Below are 16989 nucleotides of genomic sequence, written 5' to 3' on the forward strand. Positions count from 1 at the left end.
GACTAAACAGTCAATGACTAGTGGGACCCACACGTCAGTTGACCAGTCAACATCTCTGTTGACTGCTGACGTCATGCTGACGTCATGATGACGTCAGCAAACACTGTTTTGGATAATGTTGAAGTTAAATAAATAATTAAAATCAGAAAATGATTAAATCTTTAGAAAATCATATCTTTTAATCCGTAACTCGGATTAAAATATTTTCAACATGAAAGTTGCTCAGAACGACGAGACGAATCCGGATACGCAGTCCGTTCGTCCGCCACACACCCCTAACCTATCGAACTTGCAACTTTCCCCCTCCGGCTCCTCTGCCCGAAAACACGAAACACCGGGAATACTTTCCCGGATGTTTTCCCCCCTTCACCGGTATCACCTACTACCGCGTTAGGGCACACCGAACACCGCGTATTTCCTTGTTATATTTTGTGATGCTTTGTTTGCTCTGTATTCAGTATTTCTTCCCCCTCTTCTCTCCGGTAGACTACGAGACCGACGCTGCTGCTGCCCAGTTCGACTACGGAGTTGACGACCCCTCCTTCTTGCCAGAGCAACCAGGCAAGCCCCCCCCCTTGATCACCAGATATCTCCTATTCTCCTCTATATTGCTTGCATTAGAGTAGTGTAGCATGTTACTGCTTTCCGTTAATCCTATTCTGATGCATAGCCTGACATTGTTGCTACATCTGTTGATACCTTACCTGCAATCCTAAATACTTAGTATAGGATGCTAGTTTATCATCATTGGCCCTACATTCTTGTCAGTCTGCCTTGCTATACTATTGGGACGTGATCACTCGGGAGGTGATCACGGGTATATACTATACATACATACATACTATACAGATGGTGACTAAAGTCGGGTCAGCTCGATGAGTACCCGCAAGTGATTCTGATGAGGGGGCTGAAAGGACAGGTGGCTCCATCCCGGTAGAGGTGGGCCTGGGTTCCCGACGGCCCCCGACTGTTACTTTGTGGCGGAGCGACAGGGCAGGTTGAGACCACCTAGGAGACAGGTGGGCCTGGCCCTGTTCGGCGTTCGCGGATATTTAACACGCTTAACGAGATCTTGGTATTTGATCTGAGTTGGCTACGAGCCTATACGCACTAACCATCTACGTGGGAGTAGTTATGGGTATCCCGATGTCGTGGTATCAGCCGAAGCACTTCAGACGTCAGCGACGGAGCGGCGCGCGCCGGATTGGACTGGAACGCCTGCTAGGCTAGGTCTGCTTCCGGCCGCCCTCGCAACGTGCAGGTGTGCTATGGGCGATGGGCCCAGACCCCTGTGCGCTTAGGTTTAGACCGGCGTGCTGGCCTCTCTGTTTTGCCTAGGTGGGGCTGTGACGTGTTGATCTTCCGCGGCCGGGCATGACCCAGGAAAGTGTGTCCGGCCAAATGGGATCAAGCGTGTTGGGTTATGTGGTGCACCCCTGCAGGGAAGTTAATCTATTCGAATAACCGTGATCTTCGGTAACAGGACGACTTGGAGTTGTACCTTGACCTTATGACAACTAGAACCGGATACTTAATAAAACACACCCTTCCAAGTTCCACAGACAACCCGGTGATCACTTTTCTACAGGGCGACGAGGAGAGGATCACCGGGTAGGATTATGCTATGCGATGCGCCTGGAGATGCGCTTGGAGATGCTACCTGGATATGCTACTTGGAGATGCTACCTGGAGGACTTCAATCTACTCTCTTCTACATGCTGCAAGACGGAGGCTGCCAGAAGCGTAGTCTTCGACAGGATTAGCTATCCCCCTCTTATTCTGGCATTCTGCAGTTCAGTCCACCGATATGGCCTCCTTACACATATACCCATGCATATGTAGTGTAGTTCCTTGCTTGCGAGTACTTTGGATGAGTACTCACGGTTGCTTTCTCCCCCCTTTTTCCCCCTTTCCTTTCTTTCTGGTTGTCGCAACCAGATGCTGGAGTCCAGGAGCCAGACGCCACCGTCGACGACAACCCCTACTACACCGGAGGTGCCTACTACTACGTGCAGCCCGCTGACGACGACCAGGAGTAGTTAGGAGGATCCCAGGCAGGAGGCCTGCGCCTCTTTCGATCTGTATCCCAGTTTGTGCTAGCCTTCTTAAGGCAAACTTGTTTAACTTATGTCTGTACTCAGATATTGTTGCTTCCGCTGACTCGTCTATGATCGAGCACTTGTATTCGAGCCCTCGAGGCCCCTGGCTTGTATTATGATGCTTGTATGACTTATTTATGTTTTAGAGTTGTGTTGTGATATCTTCCCGTGAGTCCCTGATCTTGATCGTACACATTTGCGTGCATGATTAGTGTACGATTGAATCGGGGGCGTCACACTCGGTCATGTTTGTGTGATTACCGAACCTGTAGGGTCTACACACTTAAGGTTCGGTGACACTAGGGTTGTAGAGATATTAGTATGCGGTAACCCGAAAGTTTTTTGGAGTCCTGGATGAGATCCTGGACATTACGAGGAGTTCTGGAATGGTCCGGAGGTAAATATTTGTATATAGGAAGTCCAGTTTCGGCCACCGGAAAAGTTTCGGGGGTCACGGTATTGTACCGGGGCCACCAGAAGGGTCCCGGGGGTCCACCGGGTGGGGCCACCTATCCCGGAGGGCCCCATGGGCTGAAGTGGGAAGGGAACCAAGCCCTGGTGGGCTGGTGCGCCCCCCTTGGGCCTCCCCCCTGCGCCTAGGGTTGGAAACCCTTGGGGTGGGGGGCGCCCCACCTGACTTGGGGGGCAAGTCCCCCCCCCCTTTGCCCCCCCCCCCTTGAGATTGGATCTCTAGGGGGCCGGCGCCCCCCTCCCAGGGCCCCTATATAAAGAGGGGGGACGGAGGGCTGCGCACCCTAGCCCCTAGCGCCTCCCTCTCCCCCTGTAACACCTCTCCCTCTCGCTGAGCTTGGCGAAGCCCTGCCGAGATCCCCGCTACTTCCACCACCACGCCGTCGTGCTGCTGGATCTCCATCAACCTCTTCTTCCCCCTTGCTGGATCAAGAAGAAGGAGACGTCTCTCCCAACCGTACGTGTGTTGAACGCGGAGGTGCCGTCCATTCGGCAATAGGATCTTCGGTGATTTGGATCACGACGAGTACGACTCCATCAACCCCGTTCTCTTGAACGCTTTCGCTCGTGATCTACAAGGGTATGTAGATGCACTCCTCTCTCTCGTTGCTAGATGACTCCATAGATTAATCTTGGTGAAACGTAGAATTTTTTTTTCTGCAATGTTTCCCAACAGTGGCATCATGAGCTAGGTCTATGCGTAGTTTCTATGCACGAGTAGAACACAATTTTGTTGTGGGCGTAGATGTTGTCAATTTACTTGCCACTACTAGTCTTATCTTATTTCGGCGACATCGTGGGATGAAGCGGCCCGGACCGACCTTACACGTACGCTTACATGAGACAGGTTCCACCGACTGACATGCACTAGTTGCATAAGGTGGCTAGCGGGTGTCTGTCTCTCCCACTTTAGTCGGATCGGATTCGGTGAAAAGGGTCCTTATGAAGGGTAAATAGAAATTGGCATATCACGTTGTGGTTTTGACGTAGGTAAGAAACATTCTTGCTATAACCCTATTGCATCCACGTAAAAACATGCAATAACAATTAGAGGACGTCTAACTTGTTTTTGCAGCGTATGCCTTGTGATGTGATATGGCCAAAAGGATATGACGAATGATATATATGTGATGTATGAGATTGATCATGTTCTTGTAATAGGAATCACGACTTGCATGTCAATAAGTATGACAACCGGCAGGAGCAATAGGAGTTGTCTTAATTATTGTATGACCGGCATGTCATTGAATAAAAGCCATGTAATTACTTTACTTTATTGCTAAACCGTTAGCCATAGTAGTAGAAGTAATCGTTGGCGTGACAACTTCATGAAGACACGATGATGGAGATCATGGTGTCATGCCGATGAGGGTGATGATCACGGCGCCCTGAAGATGGAGATCAAAAGGAGCAAAATGATATTGGCCATATCATGTCACTATTTGATTGCATGTGATGTTTATCATGTTTTTGCATCTTATTTGCTTAGAACGACAGTAGTAAATAAGATGATCCCTCATAATAATTTCAAGAAAGTGTTCCCCCTAACTGTGCGCCGTTGCGAAAGTTCGTTGTTTCGAAGCACCACGTGATGATCGGGTGTGATAGATTCTAACATTCACATACAACGGGTGTAAGACAGATTTACACATACAAAACACTTAGGTTGACTTGACGAACCTAGCATGTACAGACATGGCCTCAGAACACAAGAGACCGAAAGGTCAAACATGAGTCGTATAGAAGATACGATCAACATGAAGATGTTCACCGATGATGACTAGTCCGTCTCACGTGATGATCGGACACGGCCTAGTTGACTCGGATCATGGATCACTTAGATGACTAGAGGGATGTCTATCTGAGTGGGAGTTCATTAAATAATTTGATTAGATGAACTTAATTATCATGAACTTAGTCTAAAACCTTTGCAATATGTCTTGTAGATCAAATGGCCCACGCTAATGTTGCCCTCAACTTCAACGCGTTCCTAGAGAAAACCAAGCTGAAAGACGATGGCAGCAACTATATGGACTGGGTCCGGAACTTGAGGATCATCCTCATAGCTGCCAAAAGAGCATATGTCCTAGATGCACCGCTAGGTGAAGCACCCGTTTTCCCAGCAACTCAAGACGTTATGAACGCCTGGCAGTCGCGTGTTGATGACTACTCCCTCGTTCAGTGCGGCATGCTATACAGCTTAGAAGCGGGGCTCCAAAAGCGTTTTGAGCAACACACAGCATATGAGATGTTCGAAGAGCTGAAAATGGTTTTTCGAGCTCATGCCCGGCTCGAGAAATATGAAGTCTCCGACAAGTTCTACAGTTGTAAGATGAAGGAAAATAGTTCTGTCAGTGAGCACATACTCAAAATGTCTGGGTTGCACAACCGCTTGTCCCAGCTGGACATTAACCTCCCGGATGAGGCGGTCATTGACAGAATCCTTCAGTCGCTCCCACCTAGCTACAAGAGCTTTGTGATGAACTACAATATGAAGGGGATGGTGAAAACTATTCCTGAGGTATTTTCAATGCTGAAATCAGCGAAGATGGAAATCAGAAAGGAACATCAAGTGTTGATGGTTAATAAAACCACTAGTTTCAAGAAAGGCAAGGGTAAAAAGAACTTCAAGAAGGACGGCAAGGGAGTTTCCGCGCCCGGTAAGCCAGTTGCCGGGAAGAAGCCAAAGCATGGACCCAAACCTGAGACTGAGTAATTTTATTGCAAGGAAAGCGGACACTGGAAGCGGAACTGCCCCAAGTACTTAGCGGACAAGAAGGCCGGTAACACCAAAGGTATATGTGATATACATGTAATTGATGTGTACCTTACCAGTACTCGTAGTAGCTCCTGGGTATTTGATACCGGTGCGGTTGCTCATATTTGTAACTCCAAACAGGAGCTGCGGAATAAACGGAGACTGGCGAAGGACGAGGTGACGATGCGCGTCGGGAATAGTTCCAAGGTCGATGTGATCGCCGTTGGCATGCTACCTCTACATTTACCTACGGGATTAGTTTTAAACCTCAATAATTGTTATTTAGTGCCAGCTTTGAGCATGAACATTGTATCTGGATCTCGTTTAATACGAGATGGCTACTCATTTAAATCCGAGAATAACGGTTGTTCTATTTATATGAGAGATATGTTTTATGGTCATGCCCTGCTGGTCAATGGTTTATTCTTAATGAATCTCGAACGTGATGTTACACACATTCATAGTGTAAATACCAAAAGATGTAAGGTTGATAACGATAGTCCCACATACTTGTGGCACTGCCGCCTTGGTCACATTGCTGTCAAACGCATGAAGAAGCTCCATGCTGATGGACTTTTGGAGTCTCTTGATTACGAATCATTTGACACATGCGAACCATGCCTTATGGGCAAAATGACCAAGACTCCGTTCTCCGGAACAATGGAGCGAGCAACCAACTTATTGGAAATCATACATACTGATGTGTGCGGTCCAATGAGCGTTGAGGCTCGCGGAGGCTATCGTTATGTTCTCACTCTCACTGATGGTCTAAGTAGATATGGGTATGTCTACTTGATGAAACACAAGTCTGGGACCTTTGAAAAGTTCAAAAAAAATCAGAATGAGATAGAGAATCAACGTGACCGAAAAATAAAGTTCTTACGATCAGATCTGGAGTTGAATATTTAAGTCATGAATTTGGTACGCATTTAAGGAAATGTAGAGAATCCTCGGCACTAGGATCTTCGGTGATTTGGATCACGACGAGTACGACTCCATCAACCCCGTTCTCTTGAACGCTTCCGATCGCGATCTACAAGGGTATGTAGATGCACTCCTCTCTCTCGTTGCTAGATGACTCCATAGATTGATCTTGGTGAAGCGTAGAAATTTTTTATTTTATGCAACGTTCCCCAACAGCTTGTCCGAGTGGATAGTATGTCTGTATGAAATTTATCTGGACCCACATGTTGTATGGACACCATGCTTCATGATACTTCGACCCTTCGTGGGCCTACCTGTTATGTGTATCCCCAACAGGAGGCATGTTTTCATCATAACAAATATTCTCATCAAAACTTGGGGGACAAAAAATATCATCTTCATCAAACATAGCTTCCCCAAGCTTGTGGTTTTGCATATCATTAGCATCATGGATATTCAAAGAGTTCATACTAACAACATTGAAATCATGCTCATCATTCAAAGATTTAGTGCCAAATATTTTATAGATTTCTTCTTCTAGCACTTGAGCACAATTTTCCTTACCATCATTCTCACGAAAGATATTAAACAGATGAAGCGTATGAGACAAACTCAATTCCATTTTTTGTAGTTTTCTTTTATAGATTAAATTAGTGATAAGACAATAAACAAAAAGATTCGATTGCAAGATCTAAAGATATACCTTACAGCACTCACCTCCCCGGCAACGGCGCCAGAAAAGAGCTTGATGTCTACTACACAACCTTCTTCAGCTTATTTGTTTTAGTTTTGACATGTAAGTAAATGTGCATTTGTTTGTTTACGTATCTTGAAAGGTTGCTAATCCCACATGTGTGTAAGGATGTATTTTTTTATTGATGAAGGTTAGTTGGTTCCACATGTGAACTCATCAATCCAATCTTTGCAAGTAGGAAAGATAGTTGCGGAGAAAAAACAATACACTGTGGTGCATGTATGAAATAGATTTGCAGGAAATGAACATTTCTAGCTCAAAAAGAAGAAAAGACGTACATAATTCGCTAGGCATCACGGATCGATACGCCTGACGGTATAGCATAGCGAGTAATTTTTTAATATGATCCATCTTACTTCCTCTTTTCACATTGAAGGTAAGAAGATAAAAATTAATCAGGCCATTGCTTAATCAAATCAACAGCTCAAGTCTATTATAAACTCTTACTACTCATGTAAAAAGAAGAGATAAAAGGGACCATGCTAATACTTGCCATAGCATTAAGCATGCTTACGTGCAGCCTCCCAAGAGTTTCACCACAGCTCGTTCGAATTATATAGCTAGTCTCTTGCATATTATATTGCTACAAGTTACCGGCTTGATAGCTACCTTGATGCTTACTGTCTTTCTTCTCTTAGTAAAAGATGACTGCGGCAGACATTCCGGTAAAAAATGGTTTGCTTCGTAGGTCAGCTTAAGTCCCTTTCGGGATATAGATCTTCAGTGTGCACGTACGCACGACCCGCGCGCCGAATTGACAGGCGATGGAAGATGGATCAAAAGAGAGAGACAAACACCCAAAGTTTCAGGGGCAAGAAATTATCAAAGAATACTTGAGGGTCGCGGTTGGCGAACTTACAAGAGAGGCATTGCCATCTAATTACCCCCAAAGTCTATTGGGCTCTATTCTTGGGTAATAACGGCCGAAGGACTTGCTAAAATAGCTCACCATCTCAGCATCATCGCTCAATTTCAATCCATGATATCAAAGCGAAATGTACATGGACGTTACACCTGCAGGAATATAAAACAGCAGCATAGCTTTGAACTGTCTTATTCAAATTGATAGATATGGGGACGATGAAGAAGACATGTACAACCACGCGATCGTGTGCCTGAGGACGCTCTTGAGTACGTGTACACAAGCACGAAGCTATCCATTCCAAGAAACTGTCAGTTCGGTCGAACGAGCGCGCTCGGCACCATCGGTGAGATCGAAAGGAAAGCGGCCGGCGTAACGGACTCTGACTTGATGGCGACCTCTTCAACTGCATGCGACCCGGTGTGTGCGGTCGTGGTCAGTAGTCATAGGAACCAAATGTACGTATGCGGTATGTAGAGCAGTATCTGTTTGATTTTATTTTATTTTATTTTTTGCGAAAAAACTTTCAATCTATTCATCTTCAATCATGGCAGTACAACGAATACTAGAAATAAAAATTACATCCAGATTTGTAGACCACCTAGCGACGACTACAAGCACCGAAGCGAGCCGAAGGCGCGCCGCCGTCATCGCTCCTCCATCACCGGAGCCGGACACAACTTGTTATAGTAGACAGTCAGGAAGTCGTCGTGCTAAGGCCCCATAGGAACAGCACCCCAGAACAGCAATCGCCACCGATGAAAAATAATATAGATCGGAAGGATCCAAACCGAAAACACACGAACGTAGACGAACAACGACGAGATCCGAGCAAATCCACCAAAGATAGATCTGCCGGAGACACACCTCTACAAGCCCACCAACGATGCTAGACGCACCGCCGGAACGGGGGCTAGACGGGGAGACCTTTATTCCATTTTCAGGGAGCCGCCGCCGTCTCGCCTTTCTGAGTAGGACACAAACCCTAACAAGATTGAAAAAAATGACTAAAAACGGAGCCCTCCCGCCGGCCCTTGCAAGGATCCACCGCGCCTCCATGGCCCTAGGGCCACCGGAGACGAGGCGGACCTGCGCCGGCGCCGGCGAGAAGCACGAACCCTAACTTTCTTTCTTGAAGGAGGAGGAGGCGGAGCCCTGGCCGTTGTTAGTATCTGTTTGATTTGTTCCTACGGTTTACCGGGATCGATCGATCGTTCTACGCTCCGACTGAAACCATATGTCAGCAGCTCAGCATACATCCAAAACAAGCACCGTGCGCCGTTTAGTGCATGGTCTACAGCCGTATGAGAATTGGATAATGATGCTATTGCTACGTTTCTAAGATGGTCAACGCGTCCTACGTATGGACCGTGCGTCCCTGCCATCTGGACTATCGGACAAAAAAACCAAGCAGCTGCAACCAGCGGTCGAGCATTCTTAGGACCGAATGCACGTGGATATTTTGGCAGAACAGAGAGATGGACCGAAAGAAGCAGTGCATCAAAGCTAGTCCGCTTGGAAGTCTGAGACAAGAGAGCACGTTCGCGTATCTGCAGTCGTTGCGGTTGCGGGGGAGGAGGTTCATCGCTTGGTTCCAAGGGTCCGACGTACGTACGTCATAGCGTAGGACGAGGCTTAGCGACGAAGATACTACTTGCTGTGCTGAAGCCAGTAGTTTGTACTCCCTTCATTCCGTTTTATAGTGCGTCTAAGATTTTTGTGAAAATTCCGGAATGTAGTGCGTGTTTGCTACTTTGCCCCATTCTTGACGAAAATATCCCTTATCCTATTCCTGTCGCGCACCTCCTCCCTCGGCTATCCCCTGCTCCCGCAAGCATCGTCTTCGTGTCCCCGTGTCCATGGCCGGCGGCGCAGAGCGCAGAGCAGGTTCCGCATCCTGAGAGGGAATCGACTGGTGGCGGCAGGATTTGACTAGCGGCAAGGAAGGTGCCGTCGGGCGGAGCGGCTCAGACAAGAAGGCGACATAGGGGTTGTTGGCGGTGGACGCGGGCAGCGGGATCTGGCTGTCAGCTTGGCCGTCAAGCGGACCTTCCTAGCGCCATGGTGCTCGCCGAGGAGATGGGGCGGCTGCACAAGGCATGCAGGTGTGCGCGGGACCCTGGCCGCCAGCTTCATGAGGGTGGACGTCGAGGTCGTCATGGGCGCCGCCGCGGGCGTGGACGCCAATGTCGATGAAGGGCACTCCTGGACTGTGGGATCCACCGCCGTGCCGCCACATCGTCGTCTCCCATTCCCCTCCCTCTGCTCGCGTGCCTGCTATGGGATCCACCGCCGTGGTGGCCGTCACGGGGCGCCGGTCAGGTCGCACCATCGTTTGCCTGCGAGTGAGCCACTCCAAGGACGCCGCCGTTCACCATGCAGCTCCTACAGGTGCCAACCAACTTCCTCATCTGCTTCACCCCTGTGACGAGGATGGGAGTTCTTGCACATGGTGGCAGCACGCCGGCGTCGGCTTCTTGTGCGGCAGCGGCAGCGGCTCACAGGAGCAAGAAGCACCATTCGTGTCCAGCGTCCATGGCAGGCATCGCCGCGTCCTTGGCCAGCATTCCGCTTCCCTGGCCGGTTGCTTGCTGGCCATAGATGCTCGCTGGGACAGACGGAAGCCAGCATATACCAGCGAACTAGTACTCTCGGACAAACCAAGGGCTTTCTCGTCCAAAAATAAACGCCAGCACACACATTGGTATCTAGGCTGGAATCTATGCGCACTAGATTGAGGAACGGAGGGAGTATTAGGTCCTGAACCAGTGGGTTTCTCTTAATGAAATCGGAAGGGGAGGCCCTTCTTTGTTCAGAGAGAAAAAAATGTGCCGAAGGTGTTCTTGTGGTCCGGAGCTCAAATGCACCTGACATAAACAGTAAAATCAACACAAAAGAGTAAACAAAATAAAAAAGATTTTTGGCAAAAACTATTGATCAATGCCCTACGCACATGAAAATTTGCGTGAAGAAAAAACATTTGTAATGCATTGGACAGAAAAACAAAACAGGCGCTCCAGAATGTTTTCAAAAGTAGTATTGCCGGGTCTTGCTTATTCCTAGTCGGGTTCCGTGCAGGCTCCCAGCTTATATTGAGCCGCCCGTATGGCACCTTGGACAACCCGGGCATGGGCCTTCTGGTCTAGGGACGAGACTTGCCTGCTCCCCTCGCTCGCGTGTGCCCATCCGTGCTCCCGCGTACGTGGCTTAATTTGATTGGAACAAAATAAGGTCCGGCCCCACCCCCTTAAAATCAGAGGGGGAATGATTAGATTAGAAAAAGAAAAAAAAAAGACAGCCGTAGGATGAAGTGGGAGCACGGATGGGAGCATGGAGAGGGAGCAGGCAAGCCGGATCCCTGGTCTAGCCGGGTCATGTCTCGGACTGCCGGGTCTAGACACGGGTAATTTCCCCGACAATGGGGGAGACAGAATCCCAGTTTGGAGTTTGCCATGTTTGAATCGTCCTGGCTCTAGTTAGGATTTAGTCTAGGTGTCTGACTAGCTGTGGCAAGGCAACAATGGTGGAGCTCCGGCGTTGATGTAAGGTGTGTGGAGCTCCGGCTTGCTGTAAGGCGTGTGGAGCTCCGGTGAGGGCCATATCTTGGGTTATGTTGTTGTCTACATTTCATTCGGGTGATCTTGGACGGTGTCGTTTGGTGGAGTGGTTGGCGCGGTAAGTGTTTTGGACTTCTATGTTCGATGATGCATGGCCAACTTCGTCTTCGTTGAGAAGATAGTGAGGCAAGTCGTCCCCAATTCAGGCTAGATGGATCTAGGATAGTTATCTAGCCCCTTCATTGTATTCTATGGGCGGCGATCTGATTCTTAGTTCGCTACCATCGGATTTTCTCTGCCTACCATTAATGGCTTTCGGACCACCGCGTCAACAATTTTCAGAGGCGGCATCGATCTTGGCTCACGTGGAGTGTTATAAACGGAAGACGATGTCAATATACCCAAGTACCAGTGATCTATTTTTTGCTTTGTAAGAATAGTCTTGCAAGGGTTGGACAATTTATGTATATGACATTGGCCTTCTCGTAAAAGGAAAAAAATATCATTGATACATATATTAGTGAACAATACAAACTATAGGATGGACATTACAAGGAATCTAAGAACTACCCCCTCCGTTCCTAAATATAAGTCTTTGTAGGGATTCCACTAGGTGGACTACATACGGAGCAAATTGAATGAATCTACATTTAAAATGCATCTATATACATCCGTATGTGGTTCATAGTGGAATCTCTACAAAGACTTATATTTAGGAACGGAGGGAGTATCTTTCAACCAAACACATAAACTTATAGATAAAAGCAAGAAAAGAAAGAAACAATAAAATTAAGTTGGAAAATAAATAAAAAGTGAGGGAAAAAAAGAAACGTAAACAAAAATGTAAAAGCAAAAAAATAAGATAATCGAAGCAGAATAAAAAAGTAAGATGTATGTACTTATCATAGCTTATCTACTAATATGACACTACATCTTGTCCACTGTTTTGAAATTGCTTGTTTTAAAGTATCTAGCAAAAATTTGTGGTACAAAAGATAAAGGATCATATGTTCTTCATTTAATACAAAAAGGGAAGGACCCTCTTATCTAGCGAACGTTCGCTGGGAGGGAGTGGCAATCTAGCGAACGTTCGCCAGGAGGGAGTGGCATTTGCCAACATTTTGATGGTAGTTTTAGTTGTTCGGGGGTTGACATTTTTCTTCACAAGAGTAGGACAGTTTCTGGGAGGAAGGAAATTGTCAACAACAACAAGCAGAAACTGCAATTGTTAATCTCGCGTCGCAACTAAGACTGCCAGCAAACAACGTTCTTTGGCATTCCCTCCCCAACGAACGTCAACCTGATAGCATTACCCAAAAAGAAAGAGAATCATGTTCATCAAACATCCATCGAGAAGAAAAGCCGACTGTCCAATTTAAACAGATGAACAACAACGGGTGAATAGTTATTACAGTGGTTGTTGCACTGATGCACGTAATAGACATCAAACACTAGCTTGAAAACATTTTCATGGATAGCAAGACGCATGTAATAACTTTGTTCAATTATAAATCTAGTCTTCAACAAGTGTTGTGTGTGGGTGCCTACTCTGTTTTTCTTACAAACACAGGAAACATTCTATCGCTTAATGAACCATCCTCTAATTAACTAACACTAAGCTGCGGGAAACCCAACGCCGGGTGTGGCGACAGGGGCGACAGTAACGGCATGCCTCCCATCAGCGCCTCCCAGTACTCCAAGCCCGAGCTCGACGGCGTGTGAGGAAACCCTCCCTCCGGCGTCGTGGCCACCGACGTCACCGTCGAAGACGCTGTCCCCCGCGACACGGACGAGGGCGTGTCCCACGACACCCGGGCCGACGACGGCGACGGCGCCTCGGCCTTCACGGCCTTGTTTATGACCACTCCGGTCACCTCGACGTCAGCGTCCTCGTCCTGTGATCTCTTACGTTTGTTCGTCGCGCCTGCTGCCCGGGACGCCGGGCCAGCAGGCGGCGGCGCCCACAGCTGGGCGCCGCGGGTGCCGACCTCGTTTGGAAAGTTAAGAATGGCCTTGGCGCCGCGCATCCGGAAGGCGGCACGGTCGTAGGCACGCGCGGCCTCCACGGAGGTGTCGTAGGTGCCGAGCCACTCGCGGTAGCCCCGGCGCTTTGGGTCGCGGATCTCCGCCGCGTACTTGCCCCATGGCCGCTGCCGGACGCCGCGGTACTTGCGGAGGTCCTCGACCGGCGCTGGCGCTGGCGCTGCGGCGGCAGCCGTCCCCGCCCACCCGAAGGTGCCCTGGGGCGGCACCGAGATGGTCAGCGTGGACGACAGCGCCCTCACAGGAGACGGCGCGCCACCGAACTGTATCATCACCGGCTCCGGCGCTCGGAACACCGCCGCGGCAGCCGGATATGAGTTCACGTACTGGTGCGTCAGGCCCATGTAACCTTGCGTCTGTACCTGCCGCTGCCCCTGCTGCGGGAAGAACATGGGCTGCTGGTACGCTTCCGGCTCGGCCGCAGAAGGTGGCAGCACGGGGAAGGTGACGTCGTCGCCAAAAGGGCCCTGATCATCGTTAGCCGTCGGGAGGACACCGCCGTCGCCGCCGAGGAGGTGCTCGCGGATGAGGTCGAGAGCGAAGTCGTCGACTTCTCCGGCGAACTCCATGGTGCTTATGCTTAATACGGTTCGCCTTTCAGTGGATGAGAATCGTGAGAAAGAAAGAGAGATGGCGGCACGGTAGAGAAGTGCTACTCGGTGCCAGTGGCAAGTTTGTTTGTGGGTCTGTGATATTCCTTGAGGACAAAAGTACTTATAGGCCAGCTGAGAGAGAAGGAGACCCGACGGGAAGGCCTAGGCATGAATGCGGGACCCACTTCTGAGGCATCGGGGTCGTACTCGATCTCGTCACTCTCCGTGGAATGGCTTCATGTCGCTGTTACGCTGTAGTACCTGAGATTTTGCACCCACATCCTATTCAAATTTGCAGCGCTGAGATGTTTACTGCATGTGCAATTTGTGGGCATTTTCGTTGTCAAACTCAAACATATAGGCAGTTGATAATTTTGACTTGCTAGTACATGACAAGATATTTCCGGAGTCGTGTCAATGAAGAACAGGGGTGCGCATACATCTATGACAAGAGCATCGACCGTTCCGCTCACACTTTACCAAAATTTTATTATGACACGCAGAAAGGCTACCTATTGGCTGCTGCCCATACATACCAGAGCTTGCCATTAATCGTTGCGCGTCTCTCTCTTTCTTTCTCATACGCAAAAAGGAATATACACTAGTTTCATTCTTAATACTGAAGGGTTCCCTATTCTCAGCGTCCATCAGCTTAGGGCATCTCTAACGCGAACTTTTAAAATGGACACGGTATTTGTCATTAGACCAATTTGTCCAGACATGAATACGGGAGCTGGTCTTCCAACTCTATACCTCAAATCTCCGCATCTGTGTAACTTAACAAAATTGTCCGGCTTTCGCCATCACCGCGCAACTTCCGCCATGCAGCAGCAGCTCAGCTTCCATCAAAGTTTGCTTCCCCCATCACGTGCATGGCCATGCACACAACACAAGCATTTATTATGTTATGCTTCAGTATAAAGAGAAAGGCTAACTTTTGGCGAGCGAGGGGAGTGAGGCTTGTCGCCGGTAGGCTTAGGCCGAAGTGGAGCGTAGCGAGCCTGAAATTAGCCCATGCGGGTCGCCCCCGACAGGGACGCCCGAGGGGGTGCGGGGGTACGGATCAGTATTGACCTAGGTCACATGTGTTATATATATATGTATATATATATATATATATATACCTTTTGTAAGCCGCCGCATTGGATGAGTTGATCAATGTAAATCCTCGACGTTTGTAACCTCCTTCGATATAATGAAGTTTGGCTGACTGGCGCCCGTGGTATTTTTTCCCTTCATGGTGGAGGGGTTTTCCACGTTAAATCTCACGTCCCTTGCTTTTTGTTGTCATCATCATGTTTAATTGCGTGTCGTATCTCTAACCGCATGCACATAATATGCCATGCAGCCTTTCACCATGCACACAAGCATGCACATCGGCTTCCGTCATCGGATACATACACGGCCATGCACGCGAAGCACACATATGCACACGTGAACTAGTTCAAGGTACAGTCTTTCCCTGGCCACGTCCAGAAAGCCAGAAAAGTAGGATCAGATGGCACGAGGCGATCAGGAGGCGATGAGGCCCTTGCGCACCGCCGGTGACACCTTCGGTTCCCTCTCTCTTCGTCGGTCGCTCCGGCGGCGAGAGGGAGGGGGAACCTCGGGTCTGTTCGCTAGGTGGGTGTGTGGTAGGGTTAGGGTTGAGGGAGACGCTGCCGAGACCGTTGCGGTGGTGTCGCGTCAGAATAAGTTTCTCCGGGTTCCGTTCGCAGTCAGGCGAGGCTTTTGCCTTTGTCTAGGAGCCAGCGGAGTTGGGGATCCCCGGGTCTCGTCGAGGTCGCGGGCTTTGGTGGTTGGAGGTCCATCGGCACTGGTCGTTTGGGTCCTCAGATGGGCGAAGGATTCAGGGAGACGAAGACCCTTCTTCTTCCTTGTTGATATGACTTGCTGCTGCTGTTCTTCTCCTTCCTCTGTGCTGATGCTGGTGGGAGATCCTGCTTTGTCCGGGCGGATGGCCCGGCCGCGGTGCTGGACGGTCGGATGACTCGAGTTCTCTTTCCTCCAGAAGAGATACTTTTCGCGGTACTCAAAGCCAAAGATGGCGACGGCTGTTGCAGGTGTGTTGGATTGATGTCCATGCCCTCTCAGCGCTGGTGTAAAGAAAAGAGGAAGCCGTGTGGCGGCAATTGTACCGTGGTCGAAGATGATGACCTGCTTGCGAATGGTTGCAGATCCTTCTGCTGCAGGGGTCTTCTCTCAAGATTTAGGGATGATGACATAGGGCTTCGGAGATCTTCTTGTGTTATGATTGTCTTAGGGTACTTTAGGTGTCCATGATTCTTTGTGTTTGCGTTTCACTGTGTTTGTAAGGGTCAACTTCTTTGTACTGATTCGTGATGTGAATGAAAAAATTCTAAAAAAAAACTAGTTCAAGGTACTTTAAGTTTTTTTTTGTTGGCAGCGGATGTTCGAACTCCCGCAAACCTCTGGCACGGTCCAACAGACCCACGATCACCTCAACACCAAACGGCCGAATTGACCCGCGTGTCGTTGCCGCTTCCGAGAGCCGGATCCAACCGGTCCGCGTTCGCCGCTAATGTCGCGGCCCCATGCATGTATCAGCATGCTACGACCAAGCGCGTTCGACCCCACGGACGGACGCCGCTCGCGCCTTGACGCTTCGTCCTCCTCATGCTTTCAAGCAAGAGTACGAGGAAAGCCTAGCCCAGCCGGCAGCCAGGGTCCGGCGGACGGTCTAACGAGCAGCTACGCGAGCATGAAGAAGCGCATCCGTCCATGGCGAGCCCGACACCAGCCGCGACTCCATCCTCCCCCGTGTGATGCAATGCGCGTGCCGAAATTCCAGCAACGTCGCTGATGCTTCCAGACTTTAGTTTACCTCGAGAGCCATCCAACATCCAGATCTAGAGACTGCCGTGTACGCATGCATCAAGTTGCAGAAAATTGCAGACCCTAAGAGCA

At 49.1% G+C, this 16989-nt stretch overlaps 1 protein-coding gene across 1 annotated transcript; it reads right to left on the minus strand.

Moving 5' to 3' along the window:
• Window positions 1-12902: 12902 nt before the first annotated feature.
• Window positions 12903-14145, minus strand: LOC123041836 (ethylene-responsive transcription factor ERF104-like). Its single transcript, XM_044464391.1, has one exon. It carries the CDS (start codon window positions 14035-14037, stop codon window positions 13030-13032), a length of 1008 nt encoding a protein of 335 aa, XP_044320326.1. The 5' UTR covers window positions 14038-14145; the 3' UTR covers window positions 12903-13029.
• Window positions 14146-16989: the final 2844 nt, after the last annotated feature.

Source organism: Triticum aestivum, chromosome 2B (assembly GCF_018294505.1).
Source record: "Triticum aestivum cultivar Chinese Spring chromosome 2B, IWGSC CS RefSeq v2.1, whole genome shotgun sequence".
Taxonomy (NCBI): Eukaryota; Viridiplantae; Streptophyta; class Magnoliopsida; order Poales; family Poaceae; genus Triticum; species Triticum aestivum.

Excerpts from the sequence above, each read along its gene's own strand:
- LOC123041836 (XM_044464391.1), bottom strand. The coding sequence starts at position 14,037 with ATGGAGTTCGCCGGAGAAGTCGACGACTTCGCTCTCGACCTCATCCGC.